The sequence below is a fragment of the Trifolium pratense genome, linkage group LG1 (genome assembly GCF_020283565.1).
Source record: "Trifolium pratense cultivar HEN17-A07 linkage group LG1, ARS_RC_1.1, whole genome shotgun sequence".
Lineage (NCBI taxonomy): Eukaryota > Viridiplantae > Streptophyta > Magnoliopsida > Fabales > Fabaceae > Trifolium > Trifolium pratense.
Genome location: NC_060059.1, coordinates 6,359,791 through 6,380,810, shown reverse-complemented (window position 1 = coordinate 6,380,810; position 21,020 = coordinate 6,359,791). Strand labels below are relative to the sequence as shown.

The 21,020-nt window shown below is 30.7% G+C and overlaps 2 protein-coding genes across 2 annotated transcripts; both read right to left on the bottom strand.

Moving 5' to 3' along the window:
- Positions 1-15: 15 nt before the first annotated feature.
- On the bottom strand, positions 16-3,499 carry LOC123907393 (cytokinin hydroxylase-like). Its single transcript, XM_045957654.1, has 4 exons — positions 3,176-3,499; positions 2,714-2,943; positions 1,350-1,958; positions 16-556 (listed from the first exon to the last, which is right to left on the bottom strand). Exons 1-4 carry the CDS (start codon positions 3,459-3,461, stop codon positions 128-130), a joined length of 1,554 nt encoding a protein of 517 aa, XP_045813610.1. The 5' UTR covers positions 3,462-3,499; the 3' UTR covers positions 16-127.
- A 9,714-nt stretch (positions 3,500-13,213) lies between these two features.
- Positions 13,214-20,549, bottom strand: LOC123902553 (DNA-directed RNA polymerase III subunit RPC3). Its single transcript, XM_045952314.1, has 14 exons — positions 20,278-20,549; positions 20,053-20,194; positions 19,492-19,610; positions 19,334-19,409; positions 19,053-19,195; positions 18,181-18,328; positions 18,002-18,066; positions 16,562-16,673; positions 15,839-15,973; positions 15,623-15,660; positions 15,365-15,457; positions 14,272-14,355; positions 14,027-14,191; positions 13,214-13,545 (listed from the first exon to the last, which is right to left on the bottom strand). The coding sequence occupies exons 1-14, from the start codon at positions 20,344-20,346 to the stop codon at positions 13,405-13,407; spliced, it is 1,530 nt and encodes a 509-aa protein (XP_045808270.1). The 5' UTR covers positions 20,347-20,549; the 3' UTR covers positions 13,214-13,404.
- Positions 20,550-21,020: the final 471 nt, after the last annotated feature.

Below are 21,020 nucleotides of genomic sequence, written 5' to 3'. Positions count from 1 at the left end.
GCCAAAACTAAGCTCATGTTAACTATACCTCTAGGATTCAGTATTTGACTGGTATATATATTCTGAAGGGGATGAACTAATAATTATTTAAGTAATTTTTTGTAAAGTTTAGATAAATAAGTATATCCTAATTAAGGGGTTGAACAATGAGTTGAAGTCCATGAGTGGGTCTTAGGGAGAGCATAATGGCCGGTGAATGATGATAATTTGGTGAAACATTAAAAGTGAAGTTAGAGAGAAGTCTTGTTAATACTATCTTATACTCCATGAATGTCAAGTTTCTACCTACACACATCCTTCCTCCAAATCCAAAAGGTAAATACCCCATCTTGTGTTTGCATCCACCATTCAAATCATCCATGAACCTCTCTGGTTTGAACTCATTCACATCTTCTCCCCATAATTCAGGGTCGTGATGCATCGCTACTACATCGATCCACATATTTGTTCCGTTGGGCACCGTTACATCGTCAACTCGAATATCTTCTCTGGCTTGTCTTTGCACATTTGGTGCTGGTGGATATAGTCTTAGAACTTCATTCATCACCCACTTCATCTGCATGAATATCATACGTATTAGAAAAATTGAACAAGCTTAAATTTTCAATTATTCTTAGTCAAATACAAACATCTTTTGTAGTAAAACTTTTGACATCATGTACATATTAAGTCTATCCTATTGATATATTTAATTATTTATGGGACGTATGTGCTCCATTTAATTAAGTTACAAAACTAATGAAAAGCAAGAAAGTGATGAAGGCTTAATGAATTAAAAAGTCAATCTAGTACTAAGTTTTAAAAATGGTACCGCGTCATTGTATTACTTTGTTGCTGAAGTTGTAAAATTCAATAGTAAATTATGAAAAAAGTGAGATTTTGTTCTCATATCTTTAATTTTTATATTTTCTACATAAATCCAAGTACTATAATGTTTTGTGGTATGTTGACGTAATCAAATCATGTATGTTCCCAACCACAGAAACTCGTCCTTACATTATAAAACCTAATGATCCAACAAAATGAAAAGATATTTTTGTTTTGCATGAGAAAAAATAATAATGATAATGGAATGAAAAAATTTCATTATATCAAGACAAAAAAAAAAATCATTATAATAGAAATATTTAAAATATAAAAATTATATAGTTATGCAAATTCAATCTTTTTAAAAAATATATACAAATTATAATAGAAATGTTTAAAATATACAAATTATATAGTTATGAAAATTCATTATTTTTTTACTTGAACGGTTAAAAATGAATTAAGGATTATATTTTAATTTAACTCTACTAAAGGCATAATTTTTTATTTTTTTTTAAAAATGATAGCAAAAACTTAATTACCTTTTTTAAACCAGCAAGCATAGTGATATCAAGCTCATTATTTCCCACAACTTGTTTGATCTCTTCTCTTAATTGATTTTGCCAATCTTGATGTGTGGCCAGAAGCATCAAAGTCCATGTGATAGCAAGTGCTGTTGTTTCATGTCCACCAAAGAAGAAAGTCTTGCATTCATCAACTACTTCTCTTGATGTTAATGTCTTTCCCAATCGGCCATCATTATTATTTTCTTGTAGCAATAACCCTAATAAGTCCTTTTGAGAATTCTTTTTAAGTGAATTTTTCCTAGCTTCTACAATTGTCAATAAGAGCTTATCAATTTCTTTGCCAAGTTTTTTAGCCTCTAGATTTTTCTTCACATTAAAGTACTTGCCAAAGGGAACCCCTACATATCTATTAGTGTTAAAAAGAGTCATTTGTAAGGCTCTTAATTTGTTAAACACTTCTTTAGCATTTTCATCTTCCACACCAAAACTTGTTTTTGCTATAATCTCTCCAGCTATTGTTATAATTTCTTTTTCCACATCAACTTCAAGGTTGCCAAAGTTTATTTGGTTAGTCCATCTATCTATCATTTGATTTGTAGACTCAATCATCGTACTTGCCATCACCTATATGACATTACACACAAGATATAAAGCAAAACTAAATTAGAATATACTTGTGGCCAAAGGATAGAAAAAGAAAATTCTAAATTTTGACTAACAGTACAATTCAGAGCCGGTATGTTATTACATATTATTAAAAGAAAAATCAATTATTTATTTATTTTTTGTTTGTTTATCATAATGAATTATTTTTTTGGTTTTTAACTCTCTGGTTCTCAAGGGAAGGGACCCCGGTAATCCAGAGTTCGGTTGCGGAGGTAAGTAAAGTATTGTCAATAATTATTTTTACCAGGAATTGAACTAGGTTCTCCCAAAAAATCCGTCCTAAGGAGACTCATTAACCACTTGAGTCAAATGTCTTGGTTTAAAAAAATTATTATGTGGAAAAAAAAAATTAGGAGGAAAAAAATGTTCAAAACAGCTTCCCATTAACATAAATTTTTAGGTTCTCAATTATTTCAGAAAAGTCATTAATAAATAATAAATTTATAAAAAAAAAAATTAAAAGTGATTATTTTATTTTAAAAAAGTGATTTCTCTTAAAACAAAAAACTGCATGGGCAGCCATGAATCAATTTGCATGGTGGGAATTTATATAGTATAAATTCCATAGAAGATAGTGTGTGTGTGTGGTTACTTGGTAATTTCATGGGTTGGTGAAAGAATTAGTAAAAAAGTTGAATATTCAACAAGGTTCAAAATTTCTCTTTTAAATTTGTATATTCAAAATGCTCAATATTGTGTATATATTTCCATACCTTGAGATTAAGAGGGTTGAATGCTGGTGCAACAATGTGTCGATGACGTACCCAATCATTGCCTTCAACCATCACCAAACCACTTCCAAACATTGGATCTCTATCATTTCTAAAAACACTAGGTTTTCCCCATTTCTTTGCCATCACTTCTGTTGACATTTTCTTCAAGAATTCTGCATCCGCAATGTACAAAAATGGTTCTGTCCCTAGCCAGTACACAAACACCTTACCTAAACAAACAAACAAAAATTACTATCATAAGCAAGTTTTCAGTTTCTAGTACAATATATATTAATATGTTACGAAGATTCATAGTTCTAATATATATTTAGAGATCTTCACAATATTGCAGTCAAAATATGTGGCCGCAGCATTGGCCACATATTTGTCTGTATTTTGTTGTAATATATAAAGGTTTGCGGTGTAACTGCTATTGCGACTTAGAAGTATGAGAAGACTTACCATGTGATTTTTGCCAAGAAGAGAAGTATGGAAAAACTTGTGAGTGAATATCATTTGTGGGATTTGAAGATGCAACTAAAGATTGAATATTACTATTCTTTCTTTTCATCTCTTTAATGTTTCCAAGTGGAAAACTTGGAGTTGGCCCTCCAAAACCATTTCTTTTAAGCTTATTTTGTACTTGGATAGGAAAAATCCACCAAGAAAATGTTAGTATCAATAACAATATGAGGCAAAGTGTTGCAAACATTGCAACAAAAATGCCACATAGCCATATAAACTCCATTTCTCTAAGTATATATTGTATAATATATTGTATTAAGCTTCTATATATCTCTCTCTTTTTGTTTTATGAGTAAATAAATCTCTCTTTTGTTATTGTCTCTCTATTTTAAGCTTCTTTTTAATGTTTGGCTTTGTACGTTTGAAGAAAGTGTAAAATGTTGTTGGTATTTATAGAACAAAATGGATTTGAGGGTTACGTGGAATCCGTGGCATTTGACCATGAAAAAATATATTTTGTTTTCCGTTGAATCCTTTGACCTTCACATTTTATTGAATTGAATATCTTTCTTGTATGGTCCAACTTTTGTTTCGTTTCAAATGTGTTGTTGGTCGGAAATTATTTTTCAAATAATTTTAGTGGGACCAAAGAGATATAGCGGCGGCATAAGTAGCTACGGTTAAAACTTAAAATTAAAGGGTGACAGGAAATATTTGGTAAATGTAATGACACTCGATATTTGGAAGTATTGTGAAATCAATATTTTCGGAAGCAACCTCATCTGTTAAATATAATGAAACTTTTATTTTAGAAATGGTATATAAGTTGGAGTTCTGACAATTTCTTCTTCTTTCAAAAAAGTAGGGGATACACTCTATTTTATGCTAGAATCGTTGGAGTTTTTCGGAGTATGAAGTGAGGTCTCGGGATTTCTAGTTGTTGATTTCTATTTTTATATTGGGATTGGATTTTTTTCATATGGTGTTGAGGTGGATAGGGATTTTTCTCTCTCCCACGTCTCTTTTCTATTCTCCGAAATTTCGTTTTTGACCTTGAATAAAAGCTTTAAAATGTGTTTTTTCGAAAAAAAAATTAGTTCAAATTCGAAAAACACGTTTTAAAGTTTTTATTCAAGCAAAAAATTAGGAAAACGCGTTTCAAAGATTTTATTCAATGACAAAAATGGAAACCCGGTGAGCTAGAAAAGAGATGTGATCAAGGGGGAAGAGAAAGTACATTCGGTGGATATGCATGCTCAGGTGTTTTGTTGGGTTTCATGGTTTGTAGTTTGGGTGTCTTTGTAGTTATTGGTTTCGAGTGTGGGCAGTTAAGTTATACGTCGACTATAAATGGAAAGAATGTTGAATTTATAAGAGAAGTGACCTATTAATCTATTGTTTTAAAACTTTTGGTTGAGATTTGGTGTCTTACTCTCTTGTGGTCTGGAGCATTTGACTCGGTGATTCTCCCGAGCTTTTCCGAACTCCCCCAACAAGTGATATCAGAGTCGTGGTTCAGCTTGGTGGGGGAGCGAGTGGATTATGGTATTGAATCAACTATAGTATGTGAGGACGATCACACTTGGAAGAAGATTGTTGGGTTTCAAATGTGAGTAGTTAAGTCCCACAATGTCTATGAATGAGAAGAATGTTGAGTTTATAAGAGGTGTGTTTGATTATATAGTTGTTCGAACTTTGGTTGTGGTATTTCTAGAACCACTTGGTGAGCGTCACACATGACTTATAGCGTACTACTCAAACATTCATCACTAAACCAAATCTAGTGACTTTAATTCAAATCAATTAAATTGGTTATTATTATTATTATTATTATTATTATTTGGTATACGGTTATTAATTACTGTATTATTATTATTATTATATGTCCGAAGATAGTTCAGTTTGTAGGGTGATGCAACTTTGGACTCCGGCATAGAAATTTTTTTATATTCCAAACTCAAACCACTAAAATACAAACTCATTTGAAGGTTGGATAATTTCATCTCGCTATAAATCATAAATTAGTTTGTGAAGTGAAGGATTATGTTGTCCATCTAACAAGCCTGATATATTTGAGTTTTTTTACTAAATAAACAATATTCAGTAATTCAAATCGATAAAATACATTGAGGCAAAGATAAATTTAAAATCACTAAAACTAAAAAGGATGAATATATGAGAATAAAACTCAACATTTGTATTAATAGCACAAAATAATAAATTGCATAATCTTATATATTGGACTGTATTTGAATTAGCATATTGTTTAAGGCAGATTTACATAAATTTTCTTAGTTGTTTAATTTTTAGATTTTCTTAGTTGATTAATTTTATTTTAAAAATTGAGAGAATCTTAACTCCTTTCATATTTGGATTCCCTAAAGTCATAATTTCCTATATTTCCTCCATTTAGATAAAATTTTAGGGCATTTGGCCTTTACAACAAAAATAAATGCACTTAAATATATAATATTTTCTCTTTCTTAGTTAATATTTGCTTGAACATAGTTGAATTTAGAGAGATCAATTATAGAGAATCCAAATTCCTAATTTCTCGGACATGAGAAGAAACAAAAAGATGTTAGGACCCACCAATATTTAATCTTCCTTCCTTGCTTCTATTCAAAATCTAATTAGAAAAAATAGCTATTTATTTTTCTTGTGTTTCTCTCCTCCCTATTTCTCTCATCCATTTGTCTCTCTTAAACCAAATGCACCATTAGTGATAAGAGTAAGAGTTTAATCTTATAAGTTTAAAGGGTCAAGCTAACTAGTGTCATTGATCGCAACAATAATTAAATAACCAAAAAAGGAAGTTTTGCATTGAAAAAATATTCTTTGTACTTTTAAAAAGTAGATTGCATAAGTTTCAAGTAGTTAGCATTTTTCAACTTTAAAAGGTTGAGTTGATCAAATTCATATAGTTGTAAAATAGATATTAGTGATCAATCGATAGTTGGTTCAATGGTCATTGAGATTAGACTTAGTAGAAAAGACCACAATTTCATTTCCTACAACTGCGATCGGGAGGAAATGCAACCACTAACCACTTGTGGTAAAAAAAAAATATATTAGTGTCACTTGTATTAATAAAAATCATTTAGTAAGTTTATGAAAAGATAAATTTGTGGAATTGATATAGTTTTGATTTTTGAGAAACAATTGTTTAGAAATAAATTATTTGGCACACACAAGTGATTGTCAACGTGGTATAGTATTAGTATTACATTACATATATACTTGGTAGTAGTAGTAGTTGTAGTATATATACGTAGAGAAACAAAGTCACCGTCTTCTACTTTGGGCATAAAATGTGTACTTCGTGCATTGTGAACACAAACACACGACCTCTACGCGCACATAACAGGGGTGCGTTGGCCTTATTTTACCTTATATATATTTTTTATTCTACACTACTACTGATGATACATGAGCCTCTAAAATACTATTATTACTCTACATTGGTTTTAATTCAAGCTTAATTATATATAAGTTATAATAATAACAAAGTTCATGCGATTAAAAAGGATATATGGTAAAATTGATTATTTTTTCACAAGTTTGTAATTTATTTTGATAAACTAATTGATAGATTATTATTTATTTTTTCAATTTTATTCATGTCAGTCTTATATTTTTTTTAAAAATTAAATATTGATTAAGCATATTATTTTTATGTTATATCATATTTATAAGTTCGTTAAACTATTAATTTTATTAAACACTATAAATTCACTTAGTTAGTTTATCATTTGTAAGCTAATTTATAAGTTATTTATTATAAGTTCACCAGTTATATTAAGTTAGTTTGTCCTTATCTACTATTTTTTATCAAATAAAACCTATATGTGACGTAGAATACATAACTTTCTTTTTGTCATTTTAATTTCAATTTCTTTTTTATCATATATTTCCTCCGCCTCAAAATACACATTCATATAGATTAAGAAAATTATATACTTCAATTGTCCCTAAGAATTTCTAGCAAAAATATAATCAAGGGTATTAAGAAAGTTTGTTGAAATAATAAATTTATCTAAATTATTAATATTATATCATAAGAGATATATAAAAAATGCATTTGTGTGTTTTCGGATTTAGATTCTTTACGTTCAAAAATCATACATTCACCTAAATTTTGTTTATTCTTAAGGTCAATTTTGTCATTATTACCTACTATATTATCTTTCTTCATTCTCTCTCTTAGTATTTTTACACTAAATACAAGTGAATGTAGGTGAATTTAGGATTTTTAAACATAAAGAATTCAAATATGTGTTTTTCAATAGTAAATTAAATAGGGGCATTTTTGTAAAGAAATTATTGGGATGCGTTGGTTTTTGTAAAGAGTTTTATATTACAAAGCAAAGAGTTTTATATTGAGGGCAAAGAAAAAGTGAAAAAAAAAGTTTATAAATAGGGAGTTGGGAAGAGAGAGTAAATGAAAGAGAGATTCAGATTTGATCTTGCAAAGTAAGCATAAGTTTTATGCAATTTTAGGTTGTTGTCAATTTTAGTTGTTAATTTGAGATCTAACAGATTATATTTTAATTAAACGTAAAAAAAAAAAAGATTATATTTTAATTTGAGTTTTATATGTTAAAATATCTCAATCACCAATTAAAAATTGAACGGCTCATATCTCTTACAACATTTTGTTGTACATGTGACAAATCCAATTACATGAAAATAGGAAAAATTGTCTAGTATTAATTATTATTTGGCAAAATGTCATCCTATATCTCCTGGTATTAATTATTATTTGTCAAAATTGCCTCTAGTCGGCAAAGTGGTAGATATATTTGAATCTCTTAAGTATTTGGTATATGTTTCGATTTCTGACTAATAATAAATATGAAAAAATATTTGTTGGAATGTCAACCCTTTCTTTGTATAAATCTCAAATATATTAAGAGATTAATCTATATAATTACGCACAAAAAATATATACTCAAGTCTCTTGATTATCTTGTCCGAAGTTTGATCTCTGATAAATCAGTGCATATGTAAAAAAAATATTTTGAAATTAATCAATCACTTGAACAAAACTAGTAAACTCAATTAATATATAATTACGCGTTGGAACGATATATTGATTTTAATTTTTTAAAAAAATAACCTAGATGGCCTTTATTCCTAATCTATATTATTTGTTTATGATAGTGGTCCCATAATCTATATTATTTGTACATTGCTAGCATTCCCACTTACCATTGAAATAAACACTTGTTTTTTACGGTAAGTAAACACCTACTTAACCTCAAAAAAAAAAAAGTAAACACCTACTTAATTATAGAGTGATCTTTTTGTAAAAAAAAATGGAAAAATGTTATTTAAACACAAATTTTTAACAAAAATATAACAAACTACACTTTTTGCTTTTTTTAATATTTGTTACACGCTTCGATATCTGTGTTGTGAGTGGAGAAAAGATATGTTGTATTTTTGTCCAATTTTTTTGTGTTTATATAACACACCTCAAAAAAATTATAGAGTGGTCTTATTTCAACATAAAAAAAAAATAAAAAATAAAAAAATTAATACCTTATTTCAACACTTTTACAGAAACGCATCACTTTCATTAACACATAATGTAGAGGTATTTACGGGTTGGTGTGTGTCGATGTTATCCGACTCATTTAAATTTAAGATTATTGTTATTTGTCTCTTCTGCATGACTCACATTAAAAAAATACTATAGAGATATATTTTTTTATAATAAAAACATTAAACAATAGTATTTAAACACTTATGTTAACATTATTTTTATAAGCACTTATGTAACAAACTCTTTTTTTTTTTTAAGAGATGAGCCTCCTATTGGGGTTGATCATTTGTTGCTTATGATATTTTGGGAATTTTTATTCTGTGAGTTTTGTTTTTTTTTTTTTAGTTTCGTTTGGCTAGGCAACACGGGCCTGTTCCCCCGATTGTAGAAGGGGAGCAATTTAGCTACAGAAATCAGGTACGGTTAGCTGGTTTACATAATCAGCAGAGAAGAGAGATTTGTTACAACCTTTTCCATGCAACTTGCATAGTTGCAAGATATCCCGCCACAACCCCGACCACCCCAACCAACAAAATGGGAATTTGATAGTGGGCGGTGAGGGTGGTTTTATCCGCGAAGCCAATCGCCAAAATTTGAGAGTGATGGACGATCAGCAACTCACTATAGGTAATTTATATTTTGCGTATCACTACTATATTTACACGAATCGTTAATTACTGTTTCGGCCCGATTCGCACTGTTTTGACCTGGGTGACCCGTTATGCTTAAAATTTTTATTCCTCTCATTTTTAAGCTAGTGCGTGGTGGACTACCACAAAATTATGTTTAAAATTATATGAAACTTTAACAATTGTCGATAATATTCTTCAAAAGTAGAAATTATAACTCATAATTTTTACGTTAGAACAATGATATAATTGACGTCAATTTAATACGACTTATTACTTTTAAATTTGTTGTCAGTTTAATCAAATCAGTATCAATTAAGTCATTATTTTAATCGTAAAAATAAAAATGATCATGAATTCATACTTTTAAACAAAATATGTCATCGTTAAAAATTTAAATACTTTTTAAATACTGATCCACAATGGATTGTTCGTAGAAGTGGTTCATATTTTTAATTGACCCTTTAAATATGTCAACTAAAAGAGTCTCTAAATTGTTTAAGACATTCATAATAGTGGCGGAGCCTGAACCCTAATTCAAGGTCGGGGGTGCAACGTTGGATCACAAGAGAAGTTTGAAAAATTATTTACATTGTGCTTAGAGCAATTATATATCATAATATTATTTAACACTATATATGAGAATAAGGGAAATTTACTAGTATGATTGAAAATTAGGTCGATATCCAATAACAAAACTTTTTATCTTGTCACTTGAAATTATTTTAATAGTAATAAGGTGCTGTGTTAGAACGATAGATTCTCAATTTGTCCTTAAATACATGTGTAAATTTGGTTTACAGACTGTGCATCCTTTTTTCAAGTTTAATCTCATACTATTTTTGGAAATATTTTTTTTACAAGGCAAAGGAAATTTTTGGAAACAATAATTGATTTTGAAATGCAAGAGAGTTACGACTTGAGGCCTAACAAGTGCCTAACCCATTTAATGACATATAGTTAAAAAATATTGGTATTGTTGATAATGCATAGCATACACTTTTTAGCTATACAGAAATTCAATTCATGATGGGGTTGGCCAATTTTACTTTTTTCTCTAGACCCAACCCAAGCCAGAGTGGGATGAAAACGTTTTTAATTACAGTATGAATGAACATTGTCCTATTATAAACATTACAAACGTGCAGGTACTAGTGTTTTATTTGATTTTGTTTCCTAATAGGTTAGGTCCATGTATATGTATTTATAGATTTTCTACACAGTACATTAAAGGACATAAATTGTCAGAACAATAACTTGTTTCTAGTAAAACGGAAAGATGAATTGTCCGGTAAAATTTGAATTCGAGACTTTACTTACTTCGTGATCGAGTTCTAGATTATCAGACTCCTTCATTTAACGGTACTTATATTATTAAATTGAAATACTAGAAATAGCTTTACAATTCTAACAAATAACCACATAGATGCTTATGCTTATCTAAAATGTCATAATCAGGTCAAATAACAACCCACCGGCTAATAATTCCTTATAGTTTATAGGGATTATTCAAAACAAACATACTCCCTCCGTCCCAAAATATAAGAGAAAATTGGTCAATCAAAATTGATGTATTTAGTCCAAATTATTAACTAAATACATCAACTTTCTTTGACCAATTTTCCCTTATAATTTGGGACGGAGGGAGTAAACTCCAACAAAATATAAAATATCTTATAAAAAATTACGCTATTGAAAGTCATATACAACTGTAAAATTGTAAAATCTCAATTTTAAATTTATGTGAATATGTTCGGTTTAATAACAACGGTTTTTGTTAGTTAGGATCGATGATGATTTGACAAATAAATTTCAAAACATGTGTTTCACACTAAGTTTTAGGTTCCATTCATCTGCCAATAGTTTATGAAAATCGAATGCAGATGAGATAACTAAGGAATCTCCTTCATGATACTTGAAAATCTTGACATGAATTGTATGATCGTATCAAACATATCTTTCAATTATAGTTTACAGAATAAAGTTCCTTTAATTATTCTCATGCACTAGAGAAAAGAATAAACGACTCAGATATTTTAGATATAATTTTGCCACATACAAGTATGAAATTGGTGTGTTCCTTCTATTTATAAAATGTCTCTATTTGTTGAGAAAACTCGTGTCCAGAGATGGAACCAGAAAAAATTATTGAGGGTGGCAGATAGGGGTGGGCAAAAAAAAACAAAAACTGAACCGAACTACAAACTAAACCGAACCAAATAAAAAAAAAACAGAACCATAACTAACAGTTTTAAAACTAAAATGAAACAGTTTGGCTCGGTTCATGATTATCAGTTTGGTTCGGTTCGGTTCTCTTAATGGTTCAGTTCTTTTTAGTCAAAAGTTAGTTATAGTTTGGTTCAGAACCATAAAACCAAACCATTTTAACAGTTTTGTTCGGTTTGGTTTAAAAGACAAATTGTTCAGTTCGGTTATTATGAATTTTGAAAACAGTTTATGCCCACCCCTAGTGGCATAAATACACAACATAAACAACATCAACGATAACTACCTAAAAGCGCTTAGAAAAATTTGTCGCTCATTTGAGTTTCACAAGATTTGGTGAATTAATTGCAATAGGTGCAATTGAAAGATTTATCCAATTTAAAAAAGAAACATAAAACTAATTTTTGCTATTAATAATTAAATAAAATTTAGTTTAGTTTAATGAAGAAAAAGGTGTCCTATAAAAACAAATATATATACAAAGAAGCCATCAAAATCATGATATAAACAAGGGAAAATGCATTCATAGGTCTTTTAAGTTTTACATTTGTATAGATCCTTTAAGTTTTTTAAGTTACAAATATGTTATTTAAGTTTTACGTTTGTGTCAAATATGCCTTTTAAATTTTTTTAAGTAACAAATAAATCCTTTAAATTTTACGTATTAGATAGGCCCTGTACGTTTGTTTAAGTAACAGATAGTCCCTTTATTTTTTTAGTTTTGCTAAGATACAGGTTAATGTGTCAATAAAAAGATAATTATTTTTCCCATTTTATCTTTCCGGTACATAAGTAGCGGAAGTAATAAAAATGAGAAATTTTGAGGAAAAACACCTTACCAAGATTTTTACCAGTTCTCTACTTAAATAGCGAACATAATTAATCTTCTACTTAAGCAACGAACGTTACAAAAATGTGAAATTTGAGAGAAAAAAAACCCCATAACATAAAAATTTCTCATTTTTAAAATCCGTTACTTAACTAACAGATGTTATAAAAATAAGATTTTTGAGGAAAAAAAAAACCCTCCTACGTAGGATCCACTACTAGCGGACGGGCGTATTTTGATAATTTCGTAGGGCGCGCCTGAAAACCAATAGGGTGGCAAAAATAATTCTCCAATAAAAAAGTGTCTTAAAAATACAACTTGAATATTTGTCAATGTAATAAATGCAGTCCTTTCTCATACAAATTTACAGTACTTTGTTATTCTTTAAGCAATGTTGTAAGAGCAATTGTTAACATCTTCATTTCTTAGAAACTTAACCTTAAACCACACTTAGTATGAGACAAATGGAGTAATAAGCTTATAATAAGTGTAAGGGATGAGCACGAATATTACTTTTCCATTGGTGATGGCTTGACTGAAACACCATTCGAGGTAGGAGAATTGGCATTGACATCCTATAACATAACACCTTTTTAACTGAATTATGATTATTTCAAAGTAACCTTTGCCTTCCTTTGTTAGCCGCCTTCACCTAAATTTAATCTTTTTTATATACCAAATGGCACCCTAAAACTTCCAAGTAACGAATGTGTCTCTGACTACAGATCAAACAATGAAAATATGCAACATTTGCAACTAGGCAACTATTTTGATAACCATAAGCAAAAAACTTGACCAAAACATCCAACAAAAAAAAAATTAAATATCTAATACTTAAAAGTTAATTACCAATCAATTACATCAAAATCCATATTGTTAGCTAAATTCAATGTGAATGCTCCAAGTATTGTATTTGGAGTATTGTTCAATTATAAAATATCAAGTTTGTTATTCCTCTATGAAGAAGTCGCAGTAACTGTCTCAAAATTTATACTCAGAAGTCATTGAAAAGCATAATAGTATCATCAAGTTTTATCAATGATGATCCCAAGAGTAAAATAACATTTTGTAGCCGTCTGTGTTTCTTCCGCAGTGGCTCGGAGTCGTTAATCTTCTTCTTAGGAATATTTAAAATCTGAAACAAGCAGCAGCAACATTAACTTATGTAACATAAAAGAGCTTAAATACAAAAACTGTGGTCAATACATTGAAACATAAGCAGAGCATTGCTACGAGTTGTATAATATGACAGCTGTTGTTATGGCAAAAGTCCATATGGAAACAGAAGCTCCAATAATAGTATGGCAGCAAGGACTACCTAGTTTTACACTTTCCTTTTCTACTTGTAGAGTTTTGGATTTAAATATTGGATAAAAGAGCAACATTAAAAAATCGGTGCAAACCTTGCAGTCAATTAGATCAAAATAATTAGAATGACATTGCTATTAGTTGCAAATCAATAGACTCCTTAAAACCCCCACAGGGATAGAGGAACCACTACCCAGTCTTGGCATATCGAAGTTTGCACAACAACCAACAGACTTCATATGATAACCTAAACTTAAAAACACCTTTATTTAACTGAAGTTGTATTATACAACTTCAGTGTTACTAACCTCTTCATTAGTTTCTTGCTCAAAAGCTATTCTTAGTTTCAAATTTAAGGCACCATGGTACAGCTCGTCCAGAACATGTTCCCAAAGCAGAGGCTGATTTACTTGCCACATATAAATAGTTGATAATTTACCAGTATTTCCCGCGGAGAGTGTGACAGTTACTTTCTGCAAGGAAGATAAAATTATGGAAAAATTAAATATCAAAGAGATTGTATTGTAAATATTAAAAAGGCTAATCGGTCAACCTCCATTTGCAAGTAGTTTTCCTTCCATAACTTGAACAGTAACTTTGGAGCTTCCTTTTTCTCAACAAGAGTATCATCTGCAATCTACAAAGAAAAGAGAAGCACTGTGTTAGAGTATATAGTATAAGTTGTATTAAGAAGCATCTATATTAGGAATTTTGTAATACAGTTAGCTTTCTGTTTTGTACTAAGAAGAGTTAGTTACACTCTGTAACTAACTCATTCTATCTCCTATATTCTATATAAGATAGAATTACACTATGTACTCACACAACTCTAATCAATGAAAACTTTCTCCTATTTCTCTGAAACTATCTTCTTCTAACGCATTGACAGGCCACGGAATTCATTAGATATCCAACAGTTTTTGCAAATGAGGTTATTGGTCATTTAAATAGGTTTGCATTTTTTGAGAAAATATCATGCATAAACTTGTCACCCAATTGGGCTGGTCCAAGTCTTAAGAATTTGTTGTGGAAAGAGGTTTGATCCACCACTGGGCTACCTTTATGGCTTTACCCCTCCCCTGCCGAAGTGTTCCCATTAACAATTGGGGGGGAAAATAGACTAGCTAAACAAAGAAATAACAAAATAATCATACTGGAAATTTATCACTATAATCTAGGGTTTATGTTTTAAGACTGAAAACATGTTTGACACAAGTAACCCTGAAATATTTCTTTCGTAAATATGAGGTTATAAATGGTGGTGTACCCAACAAAAAATACATATGAGTGGAAAATAGCTAAAAATCAAAGGTCATTAAATGATGTCAGCAGTTACCCACTCCTTTAATCTCCTACTAGTATATATTAACAGGATAAACATGGGTTTTATAAATTTGTTTTCTCCAAAACACATTCCATCCAAAATATTAGGCATCCATAACTAATGAATAACTGTTTTATAATTTTATTCTTTATAATATTATTAGAAATTTATAACTAGTAACCCATTTTTGTTTTAACCGTTTCCAATACAAATCACAAAAAACAAGAAATCTAATGAGAATAAAGTGACTTTTATATTAGAAGTAAAAGCAGGAAATAAAAACAGGAAACCTCAAATTGCTCAGGTAACAAGAGTTTATCACCTTATCTGTTGGACAAAACTGTTTTGCCTTTGACAGATACCTGAACATTCGGTAGGCATCCCTTCCATACCTTTTTAACACAATTGACTCAACCTGCAACATAGCACACAAAAGCATAGAACTACACAAGTAAATCATGAGTAGGTATCGTGATAAAAAAAAAAAAAAAAAAACTAGGACGTGGTCAAAAATGTGTGCATGAGAGGGAGGGAGAAAGAGATGTATTTATAAACAACAATAAAAAATAAAAATAAACACCTCTTCATTACGAGCCCAATGAATAATGTGCTCTAAATCTGGAAAGGAAAAGAAATATAAGTTATGAATTACAACATATTAAAGTAACCATAAACCAGAAATAGGTTAGAGTTTTTTTTTTTTTTTTTGCATAATTAACTAAATAAAAGGGTAGATGTTTATATTATGCCACAAAAAAAAAATAGTCTAACATAAGGTAAAGAGATATTGGTGTACCAATAATATATTCATATAACATCTGATTTGAACAACCCAACTGAACAAGGGAAGCTTTAACACGATCCATGGTCATAGTTCGGCCATTTTCAGTCTTCATCACCTCTGTGAAAATTGTATCCAGTGGTAAGGGAACTGAAACATAGGACAAGATAGTGTAAGCCCCTGAGAGTAAAATGAGGTACTAATTGTGGAGGACTTATTTGTTAACAAAAGAATAAAACAGAAAAACAACCGCAAAAAATATAAACAAATCTACCAAGGAAACCAAACTAAAAAGCCATATGCCTTCCACCAAATAGAAGGCAAACACCAAATTTAATCCCAAATCAAGTGTTGTACCATCAAATCCTCCTTAAAAGTAAAGGGACCAAAATTGTAATTAAGCCTAATAGAAAATAACAGTGTAACTGAACCAACTTCAATTGTTGTACTACAACTGTATCATCTAGCCACTATAGTAATATAATTCTCCAACTTCAAGTGATTATCTACCAAAAATATGATTGGCCACTCATCCAAACTTTCTTTTGGTCATAAATCTTTGAGATGCAAAAAAGGTAAAAACTTAAGAGCAATCAAAGGCACAGCTCAGGCAATCATCAAATCTTCATATATTATATAAATTAAAAAAGTAATTACTATCGAAATATTTATAGGCCAATAGACATGAATACTAATACCATGATTCTTCTAGAATTCATGAAGCAGAATCTAGATCACCTGATTTTTCTATTTTCACTTGTTTCTCCTTATTTCTTGTTGCCTCCAATATTGCACGTAAGACGGTAGCAGCTCCATCATCCATTCGTGTTCTTACATTCTCAATCAATGCCTAGAAAATGAATATAATGTTTCATGTGTATCCTTCAAATAATAATATCCAACAGAATGCGAACAGAAGGCAATCTCATACAATACCTTATACATTGAGATCCATGAAAATACTACAATGTTTTACAACTAATATTAGAAAGAAAACCCCTACCAACACTCATAAAAATAAAAATAAAAAATCCCGTTGCCACAGTTAATACTTGAGCAAGAAAAAATAAATTATCATCAACAAGGAAAAGTAATAAATGGCAATGCTAAGCTGCTTTATGCAAAGCATTACATATGCAAAGCATTACATAATGAACCAATTATGTGAATACAGCCAGCGCCCAAAGCCCCAAACCATAAGGTCTCATTTCTTAGCTGATTTTGTGAGAACTTTTATGTTTGCAAATTTTTATACCGGTAATGGCAACATGAATCTAACTTATTTAAAATCTGGGCATTGAAATTATGTCCAGAAGCATTGTAATTGAAAACTTGAGCAAGGCCTGTGATAGGGTACAGTTGCAAATGTGCAATCAGTACGTTATCTAGGTGATTCTTGCTGTTTATATTCTGATTGGCATTGTATTGTTACTGCTTACTAGTATGCATTTGACAACTTGTAAATATAGGTGGAAATAGACTACGTTGAGCTAGGCTTTTAAAGGACTAAGCCTGACTTGACAAGACCCAAGTCTAGCTTGTTACCTGTCATATACTTATTTTTAGAGATTATGACTCTATATGACACCCTATTACAATTATCTTATATAATATTTAAATATGCCCAAAAGTAATGTAAGCTAATATGCTTAAATTAATGAAAATGTTTTAACACAGTAAAAATCCTAATATAATAATAACAATAGTAATAAAAATTAAACAATACTATTCATATTTATTTAATTAAGCCGGCTTGGTAGGCCTAAAAGACATTTTTTTTGGCTTGAAGTTTGGCCTCTTTCGCTAAATAGGCTTCTATTTTAAATAAGTTTTAGCCTTATTTTAAAAAAGTTTGGCTTAGCCTGGGGACGTAGGCTAGACAATAGGACCTGTCGCTCGGCCACGCCTATTGTCACCCTTACTAGCAAACGACATTGTTGCATTTATATAAGCTAAGAGGGGATTTAAATTCCATCACTTATATAACCGACTCTAGAATATGGCTTCACAAAAATCATTTGTATTTGCCATTCACAACATTTAACTAATTTGTATTTCCCGGTTTGTTGAATCATTATAAGTTTCTTTAAAAGAAAAAGTGAAAAAAGAAATCACAAGAAAAACTAAAACTGGGTAAGTAGCAATAGCATGTAGTTCAAATATTATAGTCAAACGAACCTTATCCCTAAGATAACGTATGAACTCCTCAAAATTTGCACGCCAAAGAGTTGACTCCTCTTTTGCTGCACCAAATTATGCATCCACATTTTAAATATCATACTTATGTAAAATAATGTGTGAACTGTAAATTTGTGCCAAGTCCTCCCAGTACTAAAACAAGATGACGACAGTCTTACCAACATTTTCTGCAACACTTATATCAGATGGCTTTGTTTCTTCGTCACTATTATATCCTGTATCTGCAGTGAGTGAAAATCTGGCCGTATCCCCATGCGTTGCAGCTTCTCTAACACGATCTTCTGTTGTCACTGGTGCTTTGAATTCCTATAGGTCACGCACAATTAAATGAAACCGCATCAACAAAATTCCCATTCAAGAATGAACACTCAATTTCTTGTTTACATTTAGGCGTAACAGGAAGCAAGAAATGAAGCGTCAACTGTGTACAATACCTGAATTAACTAGTATATGGAACTCATTGCTTGCATTTTCTTAACCTAACTACATGTCTATTGATGTTACAAAAAAAGAAAAGTGACTTAAAATTGGGTGTTATTAGCAGATATAATCTGTTGCTCAAAAGTCAAAAGAAAAATAAGTAAAAGATTAGGACGTTGTTTGGCAATGCAAGATTTTGAGCTTATAGCTTATAACCTCATGAAAAGAAAGAAAAAAACTCGTTTAGTAACATTTTTTTCTCAAGAACTTATAGCTTATAATTTTTTCTCTCAATTTTACCCATGTCATCTTACTTGAAAAATAATAAAGATAAACTCATTTAATAATAAAGATAAATCCCAAAAATTAGAGAGAGATGAGGATAAGGAATCACCTAAAACAAAAGGACAAAAGAAAACAATAAAGAAAAAGGAGAAAATCAATCCAACAAAGCTTCTTGATTCCTCAACATAACTGTTAGTGACCGAAATCCCATTAGAAAGGCCCTTGTGCATTATACAAAATAGATTCCGAATGGCTAATTTTTACCCAAATCATTGATCAAGGACAACCAAACTACTTATAGAAATTGACAAAAGTAAGCAATTACCTTGGCAGCCTTAGAACCACGTTTCTTTTTATCATCTACTTCTTCAACTATCGAAACCTCAGGGATTGGACAGCGTTCAACATATCGAGCCATCAGAAGTTTACAAAGGCTCTCTCGTACAGTATCTTCAGCCTCTGCCTTTTCTGAAAAGTGAAAACACGTGATTTTGAGATGGACAAATTGGAAAGGAATCGCTATTTTGTGACATATAGTTGAACTGAAGAAGTATTAATTAGCATAAACATGTGAGTCGGGTAAGCATTTAAAAATAAAAACACTACCTTGACTTGCTCTGTCAACCATCTGTTTCAAATTAAGTCTACCATTGTGGAGCAATCCTTTGAAAATCTGTGCACACTGCAATACAAGTGGAAAAATACTTTCAGCTTTTTAACCCTTTAAATAAAAAAGCTTGAGAAAAAGTATAGATGAAACCAACTTTATCACCAAGTTCCTCTGACACTATCTCCATGAATTTTGGAAATCTCGCCCGATGTAATATGTTATCAAACAGCACCAAGTATTGTGTCTTAACTTTCGATTCATCAATCGTAACACCTGCATTTATAATTATCCAAACAATCATCATCACATCACTTTATTATCCACTATTAAAGCATGATTTGGTTGCAAATACACATAATTCATCAAACCACAACATAGCATCAAAATTGTTTTAAATTGCAATCCGCAACCAATTTTAAATGCATCAACCAAATTTCACTGCAACATAAAGCTTCACAGCATAACCACAACCGAAACCGCAATTTAAAACCATGATCAACACAATATAAAGGACCTTAAGGTCTCCACAGCAGCATTGCACTTAAGAAACAAATATAGTGCATGAACCACATTCTCAAAAATTCACCATACCGCAGCCGAATCCACAATTTAGTACAATAATAAATTTCTTTTCTATATAACAATTTCATTTTCGCCAACATGTTAATCGCAAATAGATAATTAATTAAGCATAACATTGATAACTAACTATTACCTTGAAAATGGAATGGCTGAACGCAATTATGTTGAATTAATACAAGCAATGAATTCTTAACATGCACCGTTGAAAGTTCGGTGTAGCGAACAAGGAGGTCCAAAGTGAGAGGTCCTTGTTTAAGTAGTTTTTCGCAGACATTCTGAAAGCATAAAAATTCAACGATGGTGTTAATTATTAAATCAACGATAAAGGATAAGAAGAAAAAGATAGAGAGAAATATACAGCGACGATTTTGCCGAAGTGGTCGGTGATGAGGAGGACGGCGAACTTGATTCCCCATTGCTGAACCATCTTGTTGGGAGAGACGGCGGTGAAGGAGATTCAGAATTGAAGAGAGAAAGGCGCGGGAAGGGGATTTAGGGCTTTTCAGAATTTACTCATGCTATATTATCAAACCTATAGAATCGATTATGCAATGATTTCATTCGCAGCAAAACGGTTATTGTTTTGGTCTACAGTTTAATTGATCGTGGTTTCGTGGGTTCGATTCTCCCGTGTGTGTGTTTAATTTTTTATTCTTTATTGAGTAATCTTTTTTTTTTTTCAAAACAAAAATGTCATTAATAAATATGGGCCTTAATTACATCTATTATCTAAGTTTTTCTTTCCGCACCCCCACTATTTCTCATGCACTTGCAAAAATGACTAAAATATAGGTAGTGAACTCCCTTCAGCCGGTTTGCATTTTAAAAAGTGAACTTATTTCCTATATAACACGAGTCCCACCACCTCCCCCCTCAATTCAACCGTTTTCAAGAATATCAAACTTTCTTAAAAACCCTCCAAAAAGTCGCAACACGCTCGCACTTAGCTTCCCCAACCTGTTTCAGTTAGTTAAAACGTTTCTAATTTGGCCACAAAAAGTCATTTGTCGATTATCATAACGTTCTCAACCATAATAATTAAAGAACACCGATAGGGACGATATGAGTAATCGACGACAGATTATGCATCCGTTTATAAAT